Here is a 26,235-nt window from a genome sequence, read left to right as displayed (position 1 = left end):
GATCAAGCTTGACCGGACACAGCCAGCGTCCGGTCACACGGTGACTTTCTTCTGCACTGTCCGACAACACGACATGACGTAGCCTTTTAGCATCCGGTCGCTGAGGACCCAGCGTCCGGTCAGTTGACCGACTCCAGCATCCACACTGCTACAACTAACCGGACGCGCCGGTCCCTCTGAGACCAGCGTCCGGTCACCTTGTGACCAACAAGACTAACTTCTTTTTACCTCTAACTTCTTCACCCTTGCTCAAATGTGCCAACCACCAAGTGTATCACCTTGTGCACATGTGTTAGCATATTTTCCACTGTTCGCCTAAACGGTCATTTAGCCCGTTTAAACACCGTGTAAACGCTACACGGTGGTGCGCTGTTTCCGTTTAATCACCCGTTTACCCCGTCTAATTGGCCATTTAGCCCGTTTAATGGGACGTTTTGCCCGAATAATGGCTAAACGGTAGGTGACCGACTGTTTACCGTTTAACATTTAGGAAAACACTGATATTTTTACAAACATTTTCAAGGGTGTTAGCACTCCACTAGATCCTAAATGCACATGCAATGAGTTAGAGCATCTAGTGGCACTTTGATAACCGCATTCCGATACGAGTTTCACCCCTCTTAATAGTACGGCTATCAAACATAAATGTGATCACACTCACTAAGTGTCTCGATCACCAAAACAAAATGGCTCCTACCATTTATATCTTTGCCTTAAGCCTTTTATTTTTCTCTTTCTTCTTTTCAAGTCCAAGCACTTGATCATCACCATGGCATCACCATCATCATGTCATGATCTTCATTTGTTTTGCCACTTGGAATGTGCTACCTATGTCATGATCACTTGATAAACTAGGTTAGCACTTAGGGTTTCATCAATTTACTAAAACCAAACTAGAGCTTTCAACCGCCGAGTCGAGGAATGAACCAATCAATCACAAGAATGAATATCAATGAAGATCAATCACCTCGGAATCAAATGATGACACAATGATTTTTTACTGAGGTTCACTTGCTTGCCGGCAAGCTAGTCCTCGTTGTGGCGATCACTCACTTGGAGGTTCATGCGCTAATAGCCATCAAACGCTAAACCCTCAATAGGGTGCCACACAACCAACACAAGATGAGGATCACACAAGCCACGAGTAATTTACTAGAGTACCTTTTGGCTCTCCGTCGGGGATAGGTCAAGAACCCCTCACAATCACCACGATCGAAGCCGAAGATAATCACCAACCTCTGCTCAATGATCCTCGCTGCTCCAAGCCGTCTAGGTGGCGGCAACCACTAAGAGTAACAAGCGAATCCCATAGCGAAACACGAACACCAAGTGCCTCTAGATGCAAATACTCAAGCAATGCGCTTGGATTCACTCCCAATCATACAAAGATGATGAATCAATGATGGAGATGAGTGGGACGGCTTTGACAAAGTTCACAAGGTTGCTATGTCAATGCAAATGGCTAAGAGAGTGAGCTAGAGCCGACCAAATGATATTTATAGACACCCCTAAACAATAGAGTCGTTGGCTCAATTATTGGACTGACTGCGGGACGACCGGACGTGTCCGGTGTGGTGATCGAATGCATCCGATCGCAGCCTGACCGCCATGTGTCCCTTTTCAACTTGTTTACTCACACACAATAATACTATGTGATCGGTTGCGCTGTTAGAAAATGACCAGACGTGGGAGATGCAGCGTCCGGTCGAGTCCAGAGAGCTCCTAGAGCCGCTCTGGGCCGACCGAACGCGTCCGGTCACACCGGACCGGACGTAGGAGATGCAACATTCAGTCGAGTTCAAAGAGCTCCCAGAGCCGCTCTAGGCCGACCGAACGCGTCTGATCACACCGTACCAGACGCTACCAGAGTCCGATCAATTATAGCGCTAAAACCCGAGACTTGCTGGTTCACACCGGACGCGTCTGGTCATTGTCAGCAAGCCTTCTCCGGGCTATCACTTTGACCTGACGCTAAACAGTAATTCGTCAGTGTCCGGTCACGCCACTGAGCCAGAGTCCAGTCACTTTCGCTTAGTCACTCACCTTGGGTCCAAAAATCAGACGCGTCCGGTGAAAGCTCTAGTTTGGTTTTAGTGAATTGATAAAACCCGAAGTCCTAACCTAGTTTATAAAAGTGATTATGAGATAGGTGGCACTACTCCAAGTGATGAAGAAATTGTGAAGATCATGATGATGGTGATGCCATGATGATGATCAAGCGCTTGGACTTGAAAAGAAGAAAGAGAAAAATAAAAGGTTCAGGGCAAAGGTATAAATGGTAGGAGCTATTTTGTTTTGGTGATCAAGATACTTAGAGAGTGTGATCACATTTAGGTTTGATAGTCGTACTATTAAGAGGGGTGAAACTCGTATCGAAATACGGTTATCAAAGTGCCACTAGATGCTCTAACTCATTGCATATGCATTTAGGATCTAGTGGAGTGCTAACACCCTTGAAAATATTTATGAAAATACGCTAACACATGTGCACAAGGTGATACACTTGGTGGTTGGCACATTTGAGTAAGGGTTAGAAACTTCACAGGCTGAGTGTCCGTCCGTAGAGTGCGGATAGTCCGATGGTGCCACCGACGCTCTATACAGAAAAGACAGAGGTCACTGTGAGTGATCGGACGCTAGTCTCGGAAGGACCGGCGTGTCCGGTTAGTAGAAGCAGCGAAGACGCTGGCGTCGGTCTCTGACCGGACGCTGGGTCACTTAGTGACTGGACGCTGGAGGGCTGTGTCCGGTCCCGCTGATGTGGCAGTGCACAGAGGAGACGCCGAGTGACCGGATGCTAGGTGAGTCCAGTCGAGCATGACCAGACGCGTCCGATCGTGATTTCTTGTTTTTGGATGCTTACTGGAAACGACCGGACGCTGAGGTCCAGTGTCTGGTCACTTCACAGCGGCGCGTCTGGTCATCACTTGACTGTTGGGATCGAGCGCTCAGTATTTGAAGAGATGGGACACATGGCGTGCATCGCACGACCGGACACTGGGGTCCTGCGTCCGGTCAATCTAACCGGAGCGTCCGATCGCCCCGTGTTCAGTGCAGTGAGGAGCCCAACGACTCTATTCATGGGGGCTCTCCATTTAAGCCCCATGGCCGGCTCAAGCTCACTCTCTTGGCCATTTGCATTGACATAGCAACCTTGCGAGCTTAGGAAAAGCCCTCCCACTCATCTCTATCATAGATTCAACATCTTTGTGAGATTGGGAGTGAATCCAAGTGCATTGCTTGAGTGTTTGCATCTAGAGGCACTTGTGTTTGTATTTCGCTGCGGGATTCGCTTGTTACTCTTGGTGGTTGCCATCACCTAGACGGCTTGGAGCAGCGAGGATCGTCAAGCAGAGGTCGGTGATTATCTCCGGCTCCGATCGTGGGATTGTGAGGGGTTCTTGACCTTTTCCCAGCGGAGAGTCAAAAGGTACTCTAGTGAATTGCTCGTGGCTTGTGTGATCCTCATCTTGTGTTGGTTGTACGGCACCCTATTGAGGGTTTGGCGTGTGATGCCAATTAGCGCATGAACCTCCAAGTGAGTGAATCGCCACAACGAGGACTAGCTTACCGACAAGCAAGTGAACCTCGATAAAAAATCATTGTGTCATCATTTGATTCCGAGGTGATTAGTCTTCATTGGTATTCATTCTTGTAATTGATTGGTTCACTCCTCGACTCGGCGGTATAACCATCTTGCTCACGCTCTTTACATTACCGCAAACTAGTTGTCAAGCTCTTTAGTGTAGCTAGTTGTGAGAGCTTGTTAGTTTAGTTAGTGTGGCTCTTTAGTTATCCTTTGAGAGCACACTAACTTAGTATAGTGGCATAGCCATTATGTGGTTAGAAACTATAGAAACTAGAATTATGGTAGGTGGCTTGCATTTTTAGTAGGCTAGCGCAACACTTGCTTCGCCTCATAATTGTCTAACCGGTTTGCCAAGTGTTGTTGTAGAAAATTTTAATAGGCTATTCACCCCTCTCTAGCCATTAGGACCTTTCATTCGGTCGTCACACCGGACGCGTCCGGTCACTTCCGTTTGACTACCCGAAGTCTAGATAAAATACCGAACGCGTCCGGTAGCCACACCGGACGCGTCCGGTAACTCTGTGACCAGCGCGACTAACTCCTTTTCAACTCTATCTTCTTTACCCTTGCTTAAATGTGCCAACCACCAAGTGTATCACCTTGTGCACATGCGTTAGAATATTTTCACAAATGTTTTCAAGGATGTTAGCACTCCACTAGATCCTAAATGCATATGCGATGAGTTAGAGCATCTAGTGGCACTTTGATAACCGCATTTCAATACGAGTTTCACCCCTCTTAATAGTATGGCTATCGATCCTAAATGTAATCACACTCACTACATGTCTCGATCAACAAAACCAAAAAGCTCCTATCAAGTTTTACCTTTGCCTTAAGTTTTTTGTTTTTCTCTTTCTTCTTTTCCAAGTCCAAGCATTTAATCATCACCATGCCATCACCATCATTATGATTTTCACCATTGCTTCATCACTTGGAGTAGTGCTACCTATCTCATAATCACTTTAATAAACTAGGTTAGCACTTAGGGTTTTATCAATTCACCAAAACCAAACTAGAGCTTTCAAAGGTGAAGAATGGGGGAGGAGCGAAGAAGAAAGAGAAAAAGCAAGCAAGCAAGCTCTCCAACACCTACACCAACAAGGTGGACAAGAAGGCCTCCACACCTTATCTCTTGAAGAAGAAGAAAAATGACAAGATGGTGGCCATCAAGGTGAATAAGTCAACAATGGGATGAAACGCTTTTTGGGTGCCAAAAGAGATCATTTCAAATATGAAGAGCACCAAGAAGGTTTGGATCCCGAAAAGGAAGTGAGAAGTCCGATGGACATCGGGGAATTTGGAGACTTGGCAAAGTATGGGTGCATTTCATAGGATGCATCATATTGGATCACGTTAATTGCCAAGTGGGTTAGTGAATACTATGGACCCAAATTTCCCTTTCCATGTTAGGTAACTAGATTTAAGTTCCTACATGTGGTATCTTTTAGCATCTAGTTCCTTTTTATGTCTAGGTTTGCATTTGCATGTTTAATCTTTTGTCTTGCATACACTAGGTATATCTTATGGTAGGCTTGCTCGGTTTTATTCTTAACCCTTGGAGCAAACCTACATGGTTTTAATTATTTAGGAGCACGGCACATAGCTTGTTTTATAATTGTTCATCTAATATGTGCCAAAGTCAAAAATGTAGATAATTTCTCCCGAATATCACCTTCAAAAATGATTCTCACATTCATGTGATGTCATCCTTCAAGTGATATTTTTTATTCTAAAATCAATGTGCATGTCTCCTATAAGTATTCTATACTTGTGTGCACAAATTTAGGGGGAGGTTACTCTACAAGTTGGATGCTTTGAGACTAACACCTTTTTCAAGCTTATCATGTGTGTAGTAGTCTCATTGCAAGGAAAATAAAGTCCCCGGAGTTAAGCATCATACTTCAAATATCCACCACCTATTGCAAGTGGTAGAAATCAAATTGGTTTCCACATGTGGTATTTCTAAACCGATATCATCATGTTGATTTCACTTTGGTATTTATATGCTTTCTCCATGCATTATATAGATTAAACTCCCTTGAGCATTAATTTGCCAATTATGCATAAACTTCATTCTCCATCATATGTATGCATATATTTTGGCGGAGCTTAGTCTATGTAATATGAGAGTCAAATTTTGTGACCTATTCCACTCCACATACAAAGGATCACAACGTTTGACCCTCCCTTGTGCTACTAATGTCTTCCTTTTCGGTGTTTGATTCCAAAGGGGGAGAATTTATAGGACCAAAAGCAAGCCCGATCATAATAATTTACAAGTAGTAATGGTCCGAGAAAGGGAGGAGAGTGGATTATGGATGAGTCTATGTAATTGGGAGAATTAGTAGGACCAAAAAGCAAGGCTTAAATCCATAATGCCACGTGGGGACATTTGCAAGGGCAAGATAAATTTACAAAGATGTTTACATGTGTTACCTTTTAGCTTTACAATTGGTATCTTCAATTTGTATCTTTTAATCTTACAATTGGTATCTTTTAGCATCATATAACCTTGCCCTTTGCATTGCATCCTAGCAAGTAAATAGTTTTTAAATTCCAAAAAAATTATTATTTGCTTGTTTTGGCCGTGTTGTCATCAATCACCAAAAATGGGGAGATTGTAAGGAAAATGGACCCTAGGCCCATTTACTTTGAATTTTGGTGTTTGATGACCAACACAACCAAATTGGACTAATGAATTTGCAAGTGATTGTTTTGTAGTTCAATAGGGTGCAAGACGTGACTTGGACAAAGGTGACGTGAGGATCCGATGATCAACACCATAAGCAAGACCCTAAAAGCACAAGAGAAGACCTAAGATATCAAGCAAAGTCCAAGCACGAAGATACAAACCAAGCCGGACGCAAGATCACAAAGAAACAAGCTCATAGAGGTGACTAGACGCACTGACCGGACGCTGGTGGCACAGTGACCGGACGCTCCGATCAAGAGGCTCGACAACAGAAGGCGTCAGAAGCAGCGACCGGACGCTGAGGACTGACAGTGATCGGATGCACCGATGGCACTGTTCATCATCCCGCCAACACACTCAGCACTGACCAGACGCTGGAGGCTAATCGACCGAACGCAGGAACCGCAGCGTCCGATCAAGTACAGAGAGGGTCCACAGCGGCGAAATTGCGACCGAACGTGTCTGGTGGCATGTGACCGGATGCCACCAGCGTCCGATCAGTTGATCGCGCTCTAACGGTCAGGACGACCAGACACGTCCGGTCAGGATGAAAGCAGCGTCTAGTCAGTAGCAGAAAAGCGAGATTTCGTCCCCAACGGCTACTTTCTCAGTGGAGCTTATAAATAGACCCCAACCGGCCATTTGGCATGAGTGGAGCTGAGAAAACATATCTAGGGTGTTGATACATCATTTTAGTGATCTCCATTTGCATTGTGCTTAGTGATTCATTAGGTGATTAGCGTAGGTGCTTTGTGAAGTGCTTAGGTTGATTAGATCACCGCTTATGCGCTTGCTCTAGGTTTAGGCCTAGTGTTTAGTGAGGTTTGCATACCTCTTACTACCCGGTGCTTGCGCGCACCATTGTTGTACATCGGAGGGGCTTGTAGTCTTGCGAGATCACACCAACTGCGTTTGTGGTGTGGCCACCACCGTGTATCGAAGGGAACAAGGCCCATGACGGTTCGGCCGGAAGCTTGATAGTGAAGACGGCGGGAAACGGTCTGGGAGAGGCTTGTCGAAAGGCACACCGGAGACCCACTTGCGCGTGGAGAAGGTTTGGGGCTATCCACGAAGTTACCCGACCGGGAGCTTGGCCCTTACGAGGGGCTCCAACGAGGACTAGGGGGAAGCTTGCGCGCTTCTCGATACCTCGGTAAAAATACTGAAGTCGTCAACGAGAGTTTGCATATCTCTACCTTACTCTTTAGCTTCCGCATTTACGTTGTTTGCATTACTCCTTTTTGCGGTAGCGATAGCAACACACTAGCAAAACCGTAGTTGCATATTTAGATAGTTCATCTTTTGCATAGGTTTTGCTAAGGTTAGAAAAAGATGCCATAGTTTAGAGCTAGAGTTTTAAATTATCTAATTCACCCCCTCTTAGGCGTCACGGTCCTCTATAGGTGATAAAGACATTCGATGCTCATGCCGGCCCAAGGGCAAAGAACGCCCTCCTCCTGCTCCTGACATCGCCAATGATCGCCAACCGTGGCTCTAGTACTACTTGTTGGCCAGCTTTGTCACATGGGTGTGTATCGCCATACCCCTCACTCTCACACACACTAGAGGATGAAGAAGAGGAGATTAGAACACACACACACATAAACACGTGAATTGGACTACTAAACTGTTTGTGGTTGTAGCAAGCCACTTCCTTCATATAGAAGCTAAATTATAGAAGTCAAACTAGGGTCATACTGCCCCATTACTTGGCACTATAGTCATACTACCTACTATATGACACTATAGCCATACTCCCCACTACTGTTGTCCTATTGACAGGAAAGGGAGGGAGCAGTTACAATGCTCCTATGACAAACAAAGATGTGAGAGCAACAAATTATTTAACATCTCTCAGGGATTAGTCGGCATGTGTGGTAGCCGGATTGCACGGCTTGCCAGGCTCCATGGCTATGAGCAGTGCATGGGCAGTATGGCCTGCCTCGATCGAAGAAAGGGATCTTGAGAAAGTGTGGCGAAATCTCGAAGGTGCGACCGACAGAACTCAACAAAGGCATGGCTGGTCTCGACCAATAACCCTACGTATCCGGCGACCACGACCTGTCCATCTCGGTCTTGGACATCACGGAAAGGCGAGAAGGACGACGACGTCCTAGGCGATGGCGCGCCTCCCGTCAGCGCGCCCCCGATCGGTGCGGCTGCTTGTCATGGGGGCTCCAGCGGGAGCTCTCCTCCTCCACGCCAATAGGCGAGGGCGACTTGGCCACGAGAGCCACCACGAGGGCGAAGGTCGGAGGCATGGAATGCGTGCATCGGCGCGCCTTCTTGGCCTTCTTCGTCTCTAGCGCCTGCGTCCATGGTGGCCAAGGTCGGCTACAACTCCCGAGCGGAGGAGGTTGCACTGGCCTTAGCGTCCGCAGTTGGAACCTTTGCGGCGGTGTCGTTCGCCGCTGCGGCTTCCTGCATCCGTCCCTTCCTCGACGTTTCCATCTGTTCAGTGTGGATGTGCCCTGCCTACTGCGCTGTGGGGTCCACCTCCTGAAGTGCAACGTGCATCCCATGCAGGAGGCTCCCCTTTCATGGGCGGTTCCGTGTCCAATTGGTGGCCATCTCTTGCTCTGCGTGTGTCCACTAGACACAGCAAGTCTATATTCTCTGTCAACCTATTTTTTTCTTTATCTGCAGACATGGAAGTGGTAACACAGTCATTGGTGTTCGGGTTGACCACCAATGTCAGTTGATGCAGGCCCTCAGATTTGGCATTGGTGGCTATGGTTCCATGTTCTTGAGCCTAATGAAGCCTCCATCCTATCTACGGCTCAAGACTACTAATCCTCGAAGACATAGGCCGATCAAACAGTCGAGAAGAGCGTCGACTATAATATCGGAGTGCAAGAATGAGGGCCCTCAATGTTTCTATCGTGGCCACTTCTCATGGGCCCTGTGGCTCCGACGGCCCCGTGCCCTCGACGGAAGCATCATCTATGTCTACAGAAGCATATTAGCAGTAATTTTTACTTATATGTGCTCTGTAATCTGGGAATTCTTTTCCCACACTGTTGTAATGTGCTTTAACGCTATATATTAAAAGCTGTTGTAAAAAAAAAAAGAAGGCCGTGGCGCCGAGTCTTGTCCTTTATGGCGTTCTTGAGGCTGATGTGTGGAAGAGGGAGTGACGGCTGAGACAGAGACATCACTAGGCGAACGACATCACCAGGGCAGGGCAGGGAGGCACGACTTGCTGGCTTGTTGGTGGCGTGCCAAGCTGGCTAGGATTTGGGGAGAGCATGGGGTCGCAGGATGCACACGAGAAAGGCGAATCGTCCTACCGAGTCCACCAATGCTAATATAGTTACTAGCTAGTTAATAGGAGTAACTGCTAATTATTAACTAATTATTAGCAGGGACATTTAGATCTACCTATTAATAGATGGTTAGATAGTTGATTGGAGGTGCATATATGGACTATTACTCTACTAGTACCCCTTCATCAATAAACTAATTGGTAGCAACTTCGCTAGCTAATACTTCATATAATTCTAAATTATAAGATGTTTTGGTTTGTTTTAGTTTTTCTAGACACATAGTTTTTGCTATGTACTTACATATAAACACTATCACTATGTTTAGATATATAGTAATAGAAAAGTTAAAATGTATTGTAATTTGGAATAGAGGAAGTATTTAGGAAGTTTATTAGCAAATTTTCCTCACCTGCTAATTTTAAGCTACGATAAAATAGACCCTCAGTCGTTGGATATTCGAGCAACCAATGTTTGGCGAAGATAGGAATCAATCTGGACATCTGGACACGGAGGTGCAATTGCAGCCGATCTTTACAACAAATTTGTGCAGTGGAGACAGGTAAGGCAGATGTTTGGGCATCAATTTGCAAGATCTAACATTTTTAGGAGGAAGGCTATAGGTACAACGCGAGGACAACCTGACAAACCTATACAACTTTGCAAGAAGCACTGATTGCTGTCAATCCTCTAGAAATACAGGAGGAGGCCATCTTTATTTAGAGAATCAAGGTTCAGTTGAGGTTGCTCAACGAGCACAAACGAAGAATTTCGATGGCATTGAGGGAATTTACTCTGCAATCCATCATCAGCCAATAACCATGTTTAGTGAGTGTGTGCAGAACTATGGCACAGAACCTTGGTATCTGAACAATGCTGCTGCTGGTGAGACAAAAAAAGAAATGCGGATCATGACCTCGCAGAGTCCAGTCTATGCCATGAAGGCATGAACCATCAGGAATGCATCATGATCCAGTCTATGCCATGAAGGCATGAACCATCAAGAATGCATCATGATCTGGTTCTGGTCAACAGTTATCTTCAAAAACATGGACCTGAAAACAATAGCACAATAGTCTGTGACCCTGTATGAAGATATGTACCGGGTTTTTTTTTTCTAAAGGAGTCATGGAGTATTATGCTACAGAAGTGTCGAAGCTATCAGGAAGCCCGTCCTCTTTTTTTCTAAGTATCAAGAGTGCTTATTCTTTCCAGAACACGATCAGCTGATTTTACTTTAACAGAGAAAAATGACAGGCATGGGTAAAGCATTTGTAAGATCTTGATGTTTCACATATACATACATAGTCACATGTAACTCAAATGCAGCGAGAAATACAGCCATCTAAAAAAAGAATATAGTGCAGCAGTGCATGCAAAACGCAACAGATTTAGATATAGCATGGTAACAAATATGGCTTAGCCTGACTAAATATAATAACTCAGTTCTAGTGACAATGAACACAAATACACAATGCGGTTGAGAAATAAATATATTTGCAAAAAATGATACCTCACCATGCAAATTGTCTTGTAAGTTTGATTCACATATTCTAATGGTGAAAACAGAAGTGAGACATGCGCTGATGATACAGATAAAAAGAAAGCGTGCTATTGTATAGAACCGACCATCCAAGCCTAGTCACTGATAGCACATGAGGTTCTAGAAAATGTTTGTAAAGGAATGCTAAGAAGTCTCATATGAGACTGAAAAGGCAGGAACCATGTCACAACTACCGTTCCATCCATACCCATTATGTTTGCAATATAAAAAACCACCAAAACAAAAATAACAGGAGCAATGTACCTTACCGAAGACATTATGCAGATTATGCGCTGCAAAACTTCCAGGAATTATCTGCTATGTCAGCTGACTCGTGTGTTCTATCACTTCCATGACTCTGACATGAGGATCTTGCAATCCAGCAACTAGCTGCTTAAAATAAATTGGGAATCCTCTTTAAGGACCTTGCTCTGCAGTAGCTCCTGGTGTAGAATTTGAGCCTCTTTAACCCAACCTGACTTGGCAACCCTTGTGACTATAGACAGATAAAATGCACTCCTGCGGTTGACATTTCTTGATACCATTACTCTTAGTATTTCAGCAGCAGCTTCAGCTTTACAACCTTTGCACAATGCTTGGATCATCATGGAAAATGTAGTTTCTTTAACCTCAAAGCCGAGAGCAAGCATCTGATTCAAAAGCTCCAGTGCTTCTTTGGCCATGTTCTTCTTACAGAAACCCATAACAAGTGAACCATAAGTGACATCATCAGGACTGATCCCATCAACAATCATTTCATCGAGTAGAGTCATAGCATTAATAACCTCACCCTTCTTTGCTAAAACATCTATGAGGGCGTTGTATGTAATGCGAACCACCTGGCATCCATTTTCTCTGATGGAATGAAAAATCCCAAGAGCTTCTTCGACCATCCCCCTTTTAGAGATGGCATTCAGAAGTGTGTTGTATGTCACTATATCAGGAAAGTATTTCTTGTTCACCATCATCTCTAGAACATCAATTGCCTGATCCAGATATCCATACCTACAAAAGTAGTTTATAAAGATATTGTAGGCAGTAACATCAGACTTATGATTTGCCTGCTTCATGTGTGCGAGCAGATCACCTACTTCAGACCACCTTCTCTTGTCACAGAGGGAATGAAGCAAGATGCAATAGGTTGTACCATTTGGCTCAAGGCCTTTAGCTGAAAGACGAGCTAATATCAACTTTGCATTCTTCAAACAGCCTGCTTTGCATGACACACTGATAAGAGTATTGTAGCTGACAACATCTGGTTGACATCCTTCCAAACCAAGTTCATCTAATACTTCCAGAGCCCGCATAGGGCCACATTTTTTGCATATAAGGTCAACAAGCAAGGTGCTCGTCATCTCATATGGTGGCCAACCTAATTTTAGCTGCTCTTTCCAAAAGGAGACTGCCCTGTCATACATATGATGGCTGCACATGCACCTAATCAAAGTATTGAAAGTGATGCCACTAGGAGAGCAACCAGTAAACCTCATATCCTCCAATACTTTCATGGCAGAATTCAGCTGCCCTTCACAACAAAGTCGCGCAATCAACATGTTGCAGGTGATGGTGTCAGGAACCCCACCCGAAAGCACCATGACCTCAAGAACATGCTTAGCTTTGTTTGTCTTACCAGTTCTCACAAGGCCACGAATTAATCTAACACAGCACTTTGAATCTGGAACCTGGACATGTAACACCATCTCATCGATGACGTGGCAAGCTTGAATGAGCTTCCCATTGTTGCAGTGCCTGCGGAGGCTATCCGCATAGCACTCGGCCTTATGCTTTGAAAAGCATGCCCCGTTTGCCACCTTGTCCGAGTTATGATCCAAGGGCCTTCTTGGTTTTAGTTGCTCATTCAACAGCTTTCTCGGATTAGCATCCAAGGATGGAACAACCTTCTTGAGCACGTGCTCTTATCCGCAAAGAGCGCGCAGACGCGTTTATGATTACTGGAGCAGACCAAATACCGCATCCGCAGCAGCTTATATCCACAAAATGCGCCATTTCCTTCTGGAGCAACCAACCATGGCAAGATCTAATTGCACAGAATTTAATTTGAGAAACAACGCACTCCGCTCTTCATATAGCTCGCTCGAACTAGAGGATTTCCCCAAGCAATCCCTCAAATTCCTTCCTGCACAGAGTAGATAAGGCGACGTTAGCGCCGAATCAAGTAAAAACACGCCCTATGCACAATCAAGCAGCAAATAAACCCAACTAATTTCGCTCAGACAAGCATGTAAGATTTCTTTAACAGGGGGGCCACCAGTGTTGGCACAAACTATAAAATGCGAGGAAGACAGCCTCCGCAGATGCTTACGAGCTCTAGCGGATTACAGCGGGAACACCTGCGACGCTGGCGCACAACGGCACAACGCTGGAACGGAGTTCCACGCGGAGGACGGCCCGAAGATCTGAAATTCTCCATGCGAGACGAGCTCCCGGGCACGAGAGGTGGCGGCGCGGCGGAAGGCGGCGTTGTGGGCCGGAAGCAAGCACACGAAGCGAGGACGCCGGAGAGCGAGAGTAAAAAAACAAAAAGAGTAGCGGCGGAGAAGCGGTTGGTCAGTTGGTGGACTGGCACGGCCGCCCCGCGTGTCGCACTGTCGCCCACCAGTGGAAGCGACATGAAATATCGGGGGAGTGGGCCGGCCTGCGCGCCGCGCGCGTGAAACTTCGCTCTCGAGGGGCTCGGCCCGGGGGTGGCCAGGGAGCACGAGTCGGGTTGGGCTTGCCGTTTGCGCGCTGCCAGCCCAAGAGAATCTGACGTGCTGGCTAGGCCGTGGGCTTTTGCAGGGAGCATGGGACCTATATGGGCCGACAGGTTGCCTGTTGCCACTGCGCTTGGTCTTTCCCGGCTTTTGAGCCGCATCCTGGAGCTCTCCAGCTTTTGTGTCTGGCTGGTCCTCGCCTTTTCTGTGTTTTCTCCTTGAAACATGAAAGTTTTGGCTTCACTTTTCTGTGCTTTCTTTTGTGGTAACCTTTGCTTTGCTTTTGGGACGACTCTTTCTTTGGAGACAATATGTTAAATGCGATTTGTCAGGTTTGGAGGTAATCTATCAAACGGAAATCCTTCCGATCACAGACGATTGATTTGATGGTTTGCCTTAAACTGTTTGGACAGCTAGAAATATCATCTTTATACACTTTTTTGTTGATTTAATAGAAGATTCATAATTTAGTGCAAATGTAGAAAGCTGATAAGACAAAGCGAAGGGATATTAAGCTGGCGCTATTTTATTCACTTTGGGGATGTGCTCGGTAATTCAGCCTGATCGCTGGGGCTGGCTGGGCTGGCCAGCCCCCTCACATGAGTACTGTTTATCTGAACCACCCAGCAGTATTTCTCTCTTACATAAACGAATCAGTAACGATACGAACCAGCCAACCGAACAGACTGATTATAGCTGGTGGCTGGGGCAGGTCATCGCTACAATGATTTCAATGTAGCCTGGCCTAGACAATACACTAAGGGTCTGTTTGGTTCTCTAGTCCATGAATTAAAGTTTTAATTCACTTTAGTCTATGAACTAAAAGTGGACTAAAGTGATGTTTGATTCCTTGAACTAAAATAGACTAAAGTCATTAAATGATGTAGAAGAAATACCCTTTTACCCTGGGAGAGAGAGGACAATAAATGGGGGACATGAGTGTCCCCAACACCTTTTAGTCCATTTTAGTCCAGTTTTGTGGACTAAAGAACTAAAGGACTTTAGTCCACTTTTAGTCCAAGTGTTTGGCTGTTTAGTCCAATTAAAGTACAGATTTTAGTCCAAAATGCTTTAGGCCATGGAAACCAAACATCCCCTAACACTTAATGTCCTCCTCTTCCATCCCTATTTTCTGTTTTTCTTTTCTTTTTAATGTTGCCCTCTATTGTTTACCCTTCGAACCCCTTTCTTGCTTGAGATAAAATCTTAGCGTATTATTAAATCTTTGTCACCCCCCTTGAGTGGGACATGTGCGTTTTGTAAGAGATAGATTTGCTAATAGATCCATACAAAACCTACAAAGAGAATAGAGGAGTAATAAGACCTAAAACAAATACTCCTTTTGGTTTTGAATTTCTTTAACCCTTTTCAACCACAGTATCCATACATAATGCACTTACCTTTATAGCCTCGTTCAGCTTGCTGAATTTTAACTGAAACGGACTGAAAAACACTGTTCTAGTTGAATTATTGTGAAAACACTGTTTTGACTGAAAAATAAGATAAATAGTGTCGTTTTTAAGGTAAGTCAAACATGGCCTATGAGTATACCCACGCACATCCTACCTTTATATAAAACACCTTGGAAAACGTAAACCACTATTATGTTATACATAAAAAGTTATATAGATGGATAATATATGCTCGCAGCAGATTCATCTCGCACTAAACTACTTTAATCACATAATCAAACAGTGTATTTTTACGACAACAGTTAAAGCATCGATGATTAAATGTAAGTTTAATTTCCTAAAATACACTGTTTGACAGTTTAGGAAATCAAACTGTTAAGGCACTATTATGTTTTAGAAAAGTATCTCAGATTAAATGGAAACAGAGGGAGCATAAGAAAAAAGGAAATTCGCTAGCACTTGGATCGATGATTACAGCGAAGCACGCCGGCTGCGTCGTCGTCTCTGTTCCACTTCCACCTCCGCACCCGGACCCAGGGCCCCCAGAAGACCCAAAACCGCAAAACTATCCAGCCACCATTCACCCCTCTCTCCTGCTGCTCTCCACCTCCGCCGCCTCCCTGCCCTCCGCAGCTACTCCGCGCCCGGCGGGGTGGCCGCTTGCCGGCGGCCAAACCCTAGGCGATCGCGGAGAGCCAACCACGCTTCAGGCGCGATCAGCCGCCGCCATGCAGGGCTTCCCCGGCGGCGCCCCCGATCCGCAGCAGCTCCAGGCCACCATGCTCGCCATCGAGCAGGCCTGCTCCCTCATCCAGGTCCCATTCCGCAGCCCACACCCTCGTTGAAGAGCTTGAATTCCTCGTGTTCCGTGCTTTTAGCACTTTGCTCTCGGTGCCCCGGTGTTAGATTCGGAGGGCGCGCGAGCGGACTTGTGCTTGCCTTGATTGTGCTCACGCCGTTGATGATTTGCCTAGGTTATGCAGATTTTACTGCACTTTGATGGTTTGCCTGGGGGACTTGATTGAGCGTGTGTGGCGTGCTCTGTTGTCTGTTGATCGGTGCTTCTCTGTGCATTTGGTGACGGGATCCCATTTGATGCCGTGCCAGATGAGGTTTCGCCACGGATTGGTTGTTTTGTTGGGCATTTGAATTTTTGAATGGCTTGCTTAATTTGTTTGTTTTGGGCACGTTAATTGATTGCTTAGGAGTGAGATGTTAGTACCTCAATGAGTTCTAACACATTTTATGTTAGTGCCTCAATGACTTATAACACATTTGAAAGTTGGCTATGAATCCCGTAAATGCTGGTTAATTAAAAGTTTTTTGTCTTGACATTGCATTTCTAAAGCATGTAATCTCTACGTTAGGGAATAGTACTGGTTCTATAGGGTGGCTTTAGTGATATTTTGTTGCGACACATTTATCCATTGGATAACCTGAAGCTCCTCATTTCAGATTTGGGAATCTGCATGTAGCAGTTGAGCTATCTGTTAGGACTTAGGAGGGCCTAGTAGAACTGTGCTGTGCAGAGAAAGACACTGTTGGAATACCATTTGCTGATCCTTATTAATCTATCCCCAAGCTGTTCTCAACTTTTTCCACTTGTGTGATTTTGTTCTTTTATTTTGACTATGGATCCTTAGTTTATTCCCTAACATTAACCAAGCTGCCCAAATTATGTGAAGTTTTGTTACAGGAGTGTCTTCCTGGTATCTGTGTTTAGCTTAATACATGGAACTGTCATGGTGCTAATGAACACGCCAGTTTTCTTGTAGAATGCCATCTATTGCATCTGTGTTGATTTAGCATCTATCCTTTTGACAATGGGTAATTTTGCAGTTGCACATGAATCCATCTGAAGCGGAGACGGTGATAACTTCGCTGCGTTCGTCTCTGATGCCTTATCAAGCATGCAGATTCATTCTTGGTATGCTGTTCTCTTGCTATGCACCTATGATGAACCAGAACTATTTCTCAACAGAGCAGATATATCCATTTTTAAGCTCACAACTGAGTAAGGTTAGGACTTACTAGCAGGAACATATCTCAAGATGTATTAGTTATGTTGTTTCCATATAACCTATGTACATGTTTCCATTTTGAAGGGAGATACATTTTTAGTTGTTTGTCTGAATTGTTGTTCCGCAGACTGCAAGTAATAATAATTTACCCCATTTATTATTTGTTATTTTGGGGCTTTTGTGCCGAAAAAATAACTATTCTGTTCTTTTTCTCATAAAAAATAGTTAATCCTCGCTCTTCTCTAGTGTTAAGATACTTAAAAAGAGCTGAAAACATTATATTCTCCCAGAGACATCCCAAATGCCTAATGCGAGATTCCAAGCTGCTGGTGCAATTGGTGATGCTGCAGTAAGGGAGTGGGGAATCCTTACAGATGACAACAAAAGAAGCCTAATAATGTGAGTTTTTCTTTTTGAGGGTGAAAGCTTGCAATTAATGTGGGAGCATCATGTTTTTAGCGCTTACTATAACTTTTTCTATCATTTGTAGATATTGTTTAAACTATGTTATGGAGCATGCAAGTTCTCCAGATGGCTATGTGCAATCGAAAGTTTCCACCGTGGCAGCTAGATTACTGAAAAGAGGCTGGTTAGTTTCTATGTTTCTACCTACTTTAGGAGTGTAATGTCTAATAGATCTCTTGTGACGTGGAATTTTAGAGGCCCAACCATTCGGTGAGATGAGATGCCTTCCAATTGTGAGGGTGACTCACACGTTCCAGGCTACTGACCAAGAGGTTCCAATAGCCTAGCAACCGCTGAACCAACCCTTGAGATGTTATCAGCCTAGTCAAAACCAAGTTGACCTGACCACTAGGGTCTGTTCCTGCAAGAAATGGAAGAAAACCAGCAAGAACAAGGTGCAAGCAATTCGAAATTGCAAGTATGTAGTGAAATATTAAGATAGGGCTTTGAGTAGAGGTTGGTCTAACTGACACAAGAGACAACACAAGCAGTAGTTTCCAAAGGAACTGAACTAAAACAAAACCCAACTCTTACATATGGAGGTACCCCTGCTTTTATAGCCAAAATGGCTGCTGCTACAGTGCATGCTACTACAATGTACTGGCAACAGTTAATTCTATTACTACTGTTAATATGGAGGCTGTTCTATGAATCTGGACAGCTAACAAGTAACAAACAAATAGTTTAGCCTACTATACTCTAGCTGGCTGCAAGTGGTGACTGCCTGTGGAAAATATCAGCTCAAATATCTTTATCTTCAACACCAATGTTCCTGATTAGGAGCACATTTCGATCTCTTCTTGTGTAAAATTTGTGAATTGTTGGCCTAGCTTCAGGTGGTGGGATGGATGGTACTATAGCTATAGGTGGTGTGGTTGTATCTGTAGAAGTGATGTCCTCATCATCCCCCCCTTCTTGGAATGGAGTCGTCCTCGACTCAAGTTCATCTTCATTTCCCATGTATGGCTTTAAATCTGAAACATTAAAGGTGAGACTAGCCCTAAAATCTATAGGCAGATCCAATTTATAAGCATTATCATTTATCCTCTCTAGTATACGAAAAGGACCATCAGCTCTAGGCATTAACTTTGATTTTCTTAAGTTTGGGAACCTATCCTTTCGCAAATGTAGCCAAACTAGATCTCCAGGTTCAAATGTGATTCCCTTTCTACCTTGACTACCTGTAATTTTATACTTTTCATTCATGTTTTCTATGTTTGCTTTAGTAATTTCATGCATTTTCAAGATCAAATCAGCACGTTCTTTAGTATCAAAGTTTACCTTCTCTGAAGACGGTAGAGGCAATAAATCAATTGGTGCACGAGGCATAAAACCATAAACAACTTGAAAAGAACACATCTTGGTTGTAGAATGTACTGAACGATTATAAGCAAATTGTACGTGAGGCAAATATTGCTCCCACATTTTCAAATTCTTCTTTAGAATAGCTCTAAGCATGGTTGATAGAGTACGATTAACAACTTCAGTTTGACCATCTGTTTGGGGATGACATGTAGTAGAAAATAGTAACTTTGTCCCCAATTTAGCCCAAAGTGTCCTCTAGAAATGACTAAAAATTTTTGTATCACGATCAAAGACTATTGTATTAGGGACTCCATGTAAGCGAATTATTTCCCTAAAGAATAAATCAGCAATATGTGTAGCATCATCACTTTTATGACAAGGTATGAAGTGTGCCATTTTAGAGAACCTTTCCACGACAACAAAAATGCTATCCCTCCCCTTCTTTGTCCTAGGCTGTCTAGAACAAAATCCATCGAGATATCCTCCCAAGGAGCACTAGGAATATGTAGAGGCATGTATAAACCATGTGGGTTAAGATGTGACTTAGCTTTTTGACAAGTGGTGCAGCGTGCCACATAGCGCTCGACATCACGTCTCATCTTTGGCCAATAGAAATGGCCGCTTAGCACATCTTCTGTCTTTTTCACACCAAAATGCCCCATTAGTCTACCTCCATGGGCTTCCTGTAACAGCAAAAGACGGACAGAGCTAGCTGGAATGCATAGCTTGTTAGCACGAAATAAAAGTCGATCACTCACAATGTACTTATTCCAGCCCTTTCCTTCCTTGCAATGCAACATTATTACTTTAAAATCAACATCATGCTCATATAGCTCTTTGATAGTTTCCAAACCAAATATTTTATAATGAAGTTGAGATAACATGGTATAATGTCTAGACAATGCATCAGCAATGATATTTTTCTTTTATTTTTTGTGTTTTATAATATAAGGAAAAGATTCAATAAATTCCACCTATTTTGCATGTCTACGATTTAGTTTGTTTTGGCTTCTAATATGTTTGAGAGACTCATGATCGGAACGAATCACAAATTCCTTCGACCACAAATAATGTTGCCAGGTTTCTAGGGTGCGAACTATGGCATATAATTTTTTATCATACAGCAGCAACAACAACAACATAGCCTTTCAGTCCCAAGCAAGTTGGGGTAGAGTTGAAACCCACCAAGAGCCCCAAGTCACGGTTCAGGCACTTCAATAGCTGCTTTCCAATGACTCCTATTTAAACATAGATCTTTAGGTATATTCTAAGATTTCAAATCCTTTTTTATTGTTTCCCCCATGTCAATTTCGGTCTTCCTCTACCTCTTATATTATTAGCTTGGCTTACGACTCCACAATGCACTGGTGTCTCTGGAGGTCTCCTTTGGATATGGTCAAACCACCTTAACCGATGTTGGACAAGCTTTTCTTCAATTGGTGCTACCCCTAGGTAGGGATGAAAATGGATCGGATACGAACGGATATCACTCATATTATATTTGTTTTCATATTTATGTTCGGATTCGGATTCGGACACGGATAGCGTTCGGATACATATATGAATACGGATTGACTCGGTTACGGATACGAATAATGAGTATCGAATACGGTATGAATCGGATTCGGAGAAGGTCGGATACAAATATCTATTCGGATATTGAGTAAAAGCAGCATATATATATATCATACGTGCGCAAACCATTACACCACTCTATGAGTCCATAATCCATCTAGATTAAGCCGAAAGACTAAAGAGTAAAGCAACAAATAAGATAAAGATACAGATACATCATACATCAAACATCATACAAGCACCAATCTTCGCGGCATGAGTAGAAATAGCCAAGCTCATGGCTTCATGGGTCTTATGGAGTCATGGTCATGGATTCGAGATCTACAATCCTTATATAGGCCATTTTTTTCATTTGAGAAAGTTTGAACAAAATGTAGTTCAAATTTCACAAGTGTGTGACATAGTTTTAGAAAGTCTGTATGAGATTCAATAATTTGTGACTAGTGTTTGATAAAACTTTCTCAAATAGGAAAATGAGCTATGTAACAATTGTAGATCTTGCTGAGATGATCAAACTTGGTATTCAGAGTTTTTTCATCTGAGGTCATTTAGTGTCTCATTTGAGCAAGTTTGACTAAGTCAAATTTGGTCAAATGAAAAAACAACACTTTGTCTCTAGTATTATGAACTCTAAATGACTTCAAATTGAAAAGTTTTGAATACCAAGTTTGTTCAACTCATCAAGATCTACAATTATTGTTTTGGTCAACTTTCCATTTGAGATAGTTTGGACGGTTCAAATTTGTGATTTTTAAATTTCAATGCTTACAGACTAGTTTTCGGAATCCTAGATTGTCTCAAATTGAAAAGTTTTGAATACCAAGTTTGTTTAGCTCATCAAGATCTACAATCCTTATATAGGCTATTTTTTCATTTGAGAAAGTTTGAACAAAATGTAGTTCAAATTTTACAAGTGTGTGACATAGTTTCAGAAAGTCTATATGAGATTCAAGAATTTGTGATTAGTGTTTGATAAAACTTTCTCAAATAGGAAAATGAGCTATGTAACAATTGTATATCTTGCTGAGACGATCAAACTTGTTATTCAGAGTTTTTTCATCTGAGGTCATTTAGTGTCTCATTTGAGCAAGTTTGACCAAGTCAAATTTGGTCAAATGAAAAAACAACACTTTGTCTCTAGTATTATGAACTCTAAATGACTTCAAATTGAAAAGTTTTGAATACCAAGTTTGTTCAACTTATCAAGATCTACAATTGTTGTTTTGGTCAACTTTTCATTTGAGATAGTTTGGACGGTTCAAATTTGTGATTTTTAAATTTCAACGTTTACAGACTAGTTTTCAGAACCCTAGATTGTCTCAAATTGAAAAGTTTTGAATACCAAGTTTGTTCAGCTCATCAAGATCTACAATCCTTATATAGGCTATTTTTTCATTTGAGAAAGTTTGAACAAAATGTAGTTCAAATTTCACAAGTGTGTGACAGTTTCAGAGAGTCTATATGAGATTCAAGAATTTATGACTAGTGTTTGATAAAACTTTCTTAAATGGGAAAATGAGCTATGTAACAATTGTATATCTTGCTGAGACGATCAAACTTGGTATTTAGAGTTTTTTCATCTGAGGTCATTTAGTGTCTCATTTGAGCAAGTTTGACCAAGTCAAATTTGGTCAAATGAAAAAACAACACTTTGACTCTAGTATTATGAACTCTAAATGACTTCAAATTGAAAAGTTTTGAATACCAAGTTTGTTCAACTCATCAAGATCTACAATTGTTGTTTTGGTCAACTTTCCATTTGAGATAGTTTGGACGGTTCAAATTTGTGATTTTTAAATTTCGACGTTTACAAACTAGTTTTCGGAACCCTAAATTGTCTCCAATTGAAAAGTTTTGAATACCAAATTTGTTCATATCATCAATATCTACAATCCTTATATAGGCCATTTTTTCATTTGAGAAAGTTTGAACAAAATATAGTTCAAATTTCACAAGTGTGTGACATAGTTTCAGAAAGTCTATATGAGATTCAAGAATTTGTGACTAGTGTTTGATAAAACTTTCTCAAATGGGAAAATAAGCTATGTAACAATTGTAGATCTTGCTGAGATGATCAAACTTGGTATTCAGAGTTTTTTCATCTGAGGTCATTTAGTGTCTCATTTGAGCAAGTTTGACCAAGTCAAATTTGGTCAAATGAAAAAACAATACTTTGACTCTAGTATTATGAACTCTAAATGACTTCAAATTGAAAAGTTTTGAATACCAAGTTTGTTCAACTCATCAAGATATACAATTGTTGTTTTGGTCAACTTTCCATTTGAGATAGTTTGGATGGTTTAAATTTGTGATTTTTAAATTTTGACGCCTATAAACTAGTTTTCCATTTGAGAAAGTTTGGACGGTTTAAATTTTGAAGCACTAAATGATTTCAAACGAAAAAGTTGTAAACAATAAAGTTTCATAACTTTTTGAGATCTACAATTTTTATTTTGATCATTTCTCCATCCAAGGTCGTTTGAATAATATCCGGATAATATCCGTTTTTAAATATCCGGATATATCCGATACTTAACCGGATTATCCGATATCCGCCGGATATCGATGATATTACATCCGTATTTGATATCCGCCTAAGATATCCGTTTTAGTATCCGTATCCGAAAAAAATTACGGATATCCGAGTAACTATCCAGATAAGTGTTCATATTTGTTCGGTCGAACGGACGGTCGAATAAATATCCGTACCGTTTTCATCCATACCCCTAGGCGATCACATATACCATAGTTCCGAGCTCGGACCATTCTTGTGTGACAGCAAATCCATCGCAACATATGCATTTCTGCAACACTCAGTTGTGGAACATGTCGAATCTTTATAGGCCAACATTCTGCTCCATACAACATAACCGGTCTAATCGTTGTTCTATAGAACTTGCCTTTTAACTTTTATGGTACCCTCTTGTCACAGAGAATGCCAGAAGCTTGTCGCCATTTGATCCACCCTGCTTTGATTCTATGGCTAACGTCCGCATCAATATCTCCATCCATCTGTAGCATTGATATCAGATACCGAAAGGTATCATTCTTAGGCACTACTTGATCTTCCAAACTCACATCTTCCTCCTTTTGTGCAGCTCCGCCAAAGTCGCATCTCATGTATTCGGTTTTAGTTCTGCTCAATCTAAAACCTTTAGACTCAAGGGTCTGCCGTCATAACTCTAGTTTTCTATTTACTTCCGTCTGGCTTTCGTCCACTAACACTACATCATCAGCGACCAACATACACCGAGGGGATATGGATATCCCCTTGTATGTTCCTGGTAACCTTATCCATTACCAAGGCAAAGAGATACGGGCTTAAAGCTGACCCTTGATGAAGTCCAATTTTAATTGGGAAGTAATCTGTATTACCATCGTTTGTTCGAACACTAGTCACAACATTATTGTACATGTCCTTGATGATGGTCACGTACTTTGATGGGACTTTATGTTTGTCTAAAGTCCACCACATAACATTTCTTGGTATCTTGTCATAAGCCTTCTCTAAGTCAATGAAGACCATGTAGAGGTCCTTCTTCTGCTCTCTAAACCGCTCCATAACTTGTCGTATTAAGAAGATTGCTTCTATGGTTGACCTTCCGGGCATGAAACCAAATTGTTTTGTTGATATCTGCGTCGTTCCTTGCAGGCGCTGCTCGATGACTCTCCCATAACTTCATAGTGTGGCTCAATAACTTAATTCCCTGATAATTAGTACAACTTTCATCCTGTGACCTTGGTCTCGGGTTTGAGTCGCGGTCTCCTCACATTGCACAGGCGAGGGTAAGGCTTACCACTGATTGTTGGAGAAGCTTGGTGCAGGTGTGCGGTTGGAGGAAGTTGCGGACGTCTTTGCTTGCCTTTGATTTGGCCAACCTGTAGAAATAACCCCAGAAGGGCCCCTTGTCCTTTGCCGGTCCTGCACTTTTCTTTTAGCTTTTACAAGCAAGGTGAAATAAACAAGTGATAGAATTATATTCTTTATAATCAAGTATGGTCTGAATTTCCCTGTTAAGCCCCCCAAAAAATCTAGCCATCTTAGCTTCCGGTGTTTCTTCTAACCCACAACGTAGCATACCAATTTGCAATTCCTGATAATATTCTTCTACAGTGTTTTTACCTTGTTTCAAGCATTGCAATTTATTTAATAAATCACGAGAATAATATGAAGGTACAAAACGGGCTCTCATAGCTCCCAGGTAGTAGGAACATCCCTATTTGTACGGTAGTATTCTTGTCACCAAATAGATGCAAAATCAGTAAACTCACTAGTGGCAGCTCTAATTCTTTTATTATCAGGGATATCATAACACTCAAATTTCTGTTCTATGGCCATTTCCCAAGTGAGATATGCATCAGGATCATATTTACCGGCAAAAGGAGGTATTGAAAATTTTATTTTCAGTAGAGGATCATCACGGTCTCGTACCTCTCGGCTGCGGTGGTGGCGTCGATGCGCATGGTCGCTATTTGTATTAACCATATCATCTAGTTCAGTATCTGCAGCGTAGTCATCAATAGCAACAGTAGCACGAGATGTTGTGGCAGAAGATAATTGTGCTTGTTCAAGTTGCACTATGCGAGAGTGGAGGGCTGTGATGATTGTGTTGGTGCTGTTCAAAGCTTCTCTGGTCTCGTTCACCACTTTTGTGATGTTTTCAGTATGTTCATTTAGCAAGCGTGCCAAGTAATCCCTGGTTGCTTGTGTCTTTGGTGTGAGGGGTTCGGCTTCCTCACCTTGTTCACCTGCCATTGTTAGCGGCAAACAACAAACAATACAACAAGATTATATGTGCCTACCAACGACTAGGATATGGAAAGTAGAAATTCAAAGGCACTCACACTCAAACTCTTACCAAGTACTTACAGGTTCTTACCAAAATCAGCAGGTGGTGCAACTGGCAGCTGGGTCAGCCTCCAACGATCTTTAGGGTTGAGTTCAGCCAATGCAAGCTTATGTTACCTGAATGGCCAGTAGAGAGTGTAGCTAGGGCAGGTTTATTTATGTAGCAAGGATTAGACAAAATCAATTCAGTAGGTGCTAAATTGAAAATCTGCTCAAAGTCCTAGTCAACATTGCTGGCCCTATAGAAGACTAAAAGCTGGTTAACAAGCTTAGAAAACAAGGGATGGGAAAGAGCTGCAAGCCTGCAACAAGGCTACCACTTCTGTTTTTTTTCTCTTTTCAGAAGTGCAACTCAATCACAGGCTATAACTAACTTAGTTTTGGCAAGGAAACCAAAAGTAGAACAGCAAAACAAGTGCACACTTGCTGTTATTCAAATGGTCTAGCACTAGAACAATCCGGACAGAATATGACTCCTCTCTTTCTTTCTTTCCTTTTTTTAACTCTAGTGCTGTATTTACTGCATCCTAGCACTTGCAGCTGGACAGCTATCTCTCAGCTGCTATTCCTTTTTAGCTTTCACACTAAGGTTGCCAAAGACAAATTTACTCTCTCTTCTTTCTTTTTCAAGATAGATCTCAACTAGAAGCTTTAAGCAAGAACTATGACCAGCAATTTAACATATGACAATGCAACCCAGAGATTCAACAAAGCATAAACTGAAAAGAGATTGCAAACTAGGCTCAAACTGGTTTGGATAGGGTGTGGCAAACTCTCTATTTTTTTGGGATTATAGGTAAAAGAACA

At 42.5% G+C, this 26,235-nt stretch overlaps 2 protein-coding genes across 5 annotated transcripts in view; one reads left to right on the top strand and one right to left on the bottom strand.

Moving 5' to 3' along the window:
* Nucleotides 1-10,023: 10,023 nt before the first annotated feature.
* LOC136538316 (pentatricopeptide repeat-containing protein At1g08610-like) lies at nt 10,024-13,659 on the bottom strand. Its single transcript, XM_066530301.1, is given in 3 exon segments — nt 10,024-12,992; nt 12,994-13,224; nt 13,411-13,659. Coding segments are annotated over 2 exon segments (1,620 nt in total). The 5' UTR covers nt 13,095-13,224; nt 13,411-13,659; the 3' UTR covers nt 10,024-11,473.
* A 2,062-nt stretch (nt 13,660-15,721) lies between these two features.
* LOC136520732 (uncharacterized) overlaps nt 15,722-26,235 on the top strand; it is a 40,889-nt gene continuing 30,375 nt past the window's right edge. For all 4 annotated transcript variants that reach the window (XM_066514399.1, XM_066514404.1, XM_066514390.1 and 1 more), the window contains exons 1-4: nt 15,722-16,028; nt 17,053-17,140; nt 17,525-17,633; nt 17,725-17,823. In XM_066514399.1, the coding sequence (XP_066370496.1) occupies nt 15,942-16,028; nt 17,053-17,140; nt 17,525-17,633; nt 17,725-17,823 (383 nt within the window). In that variant the 5' untranslated portion in view covers nt 15,722-15,941. The remainder of the gene's footprint in view (nt 16,029-17,052; nt 17,141-17,524; nt 17,634-17,724; nt 17,824-26,235) is intronic.

The sequence above is a fragment of the Miscanthus floridulus genome, chromosome 2 (assembly GCF_019320115.1).
Source record: "Miscanthus floridulus cultivar M001 chromosome 2, ASM1932011v1, whole genome shotgun sequence".
NCBI classification, from domain to species: domain Eukaryota; kingdom Viridiplantae; phylum Streptophyta; class Magnoliopsida; order Poales; family Poaceae; genus Miscanthus; species Miscanthus floridulus.
This window is presented reverse-complemented; position numbering and strand designations above follow the sequence as displayed.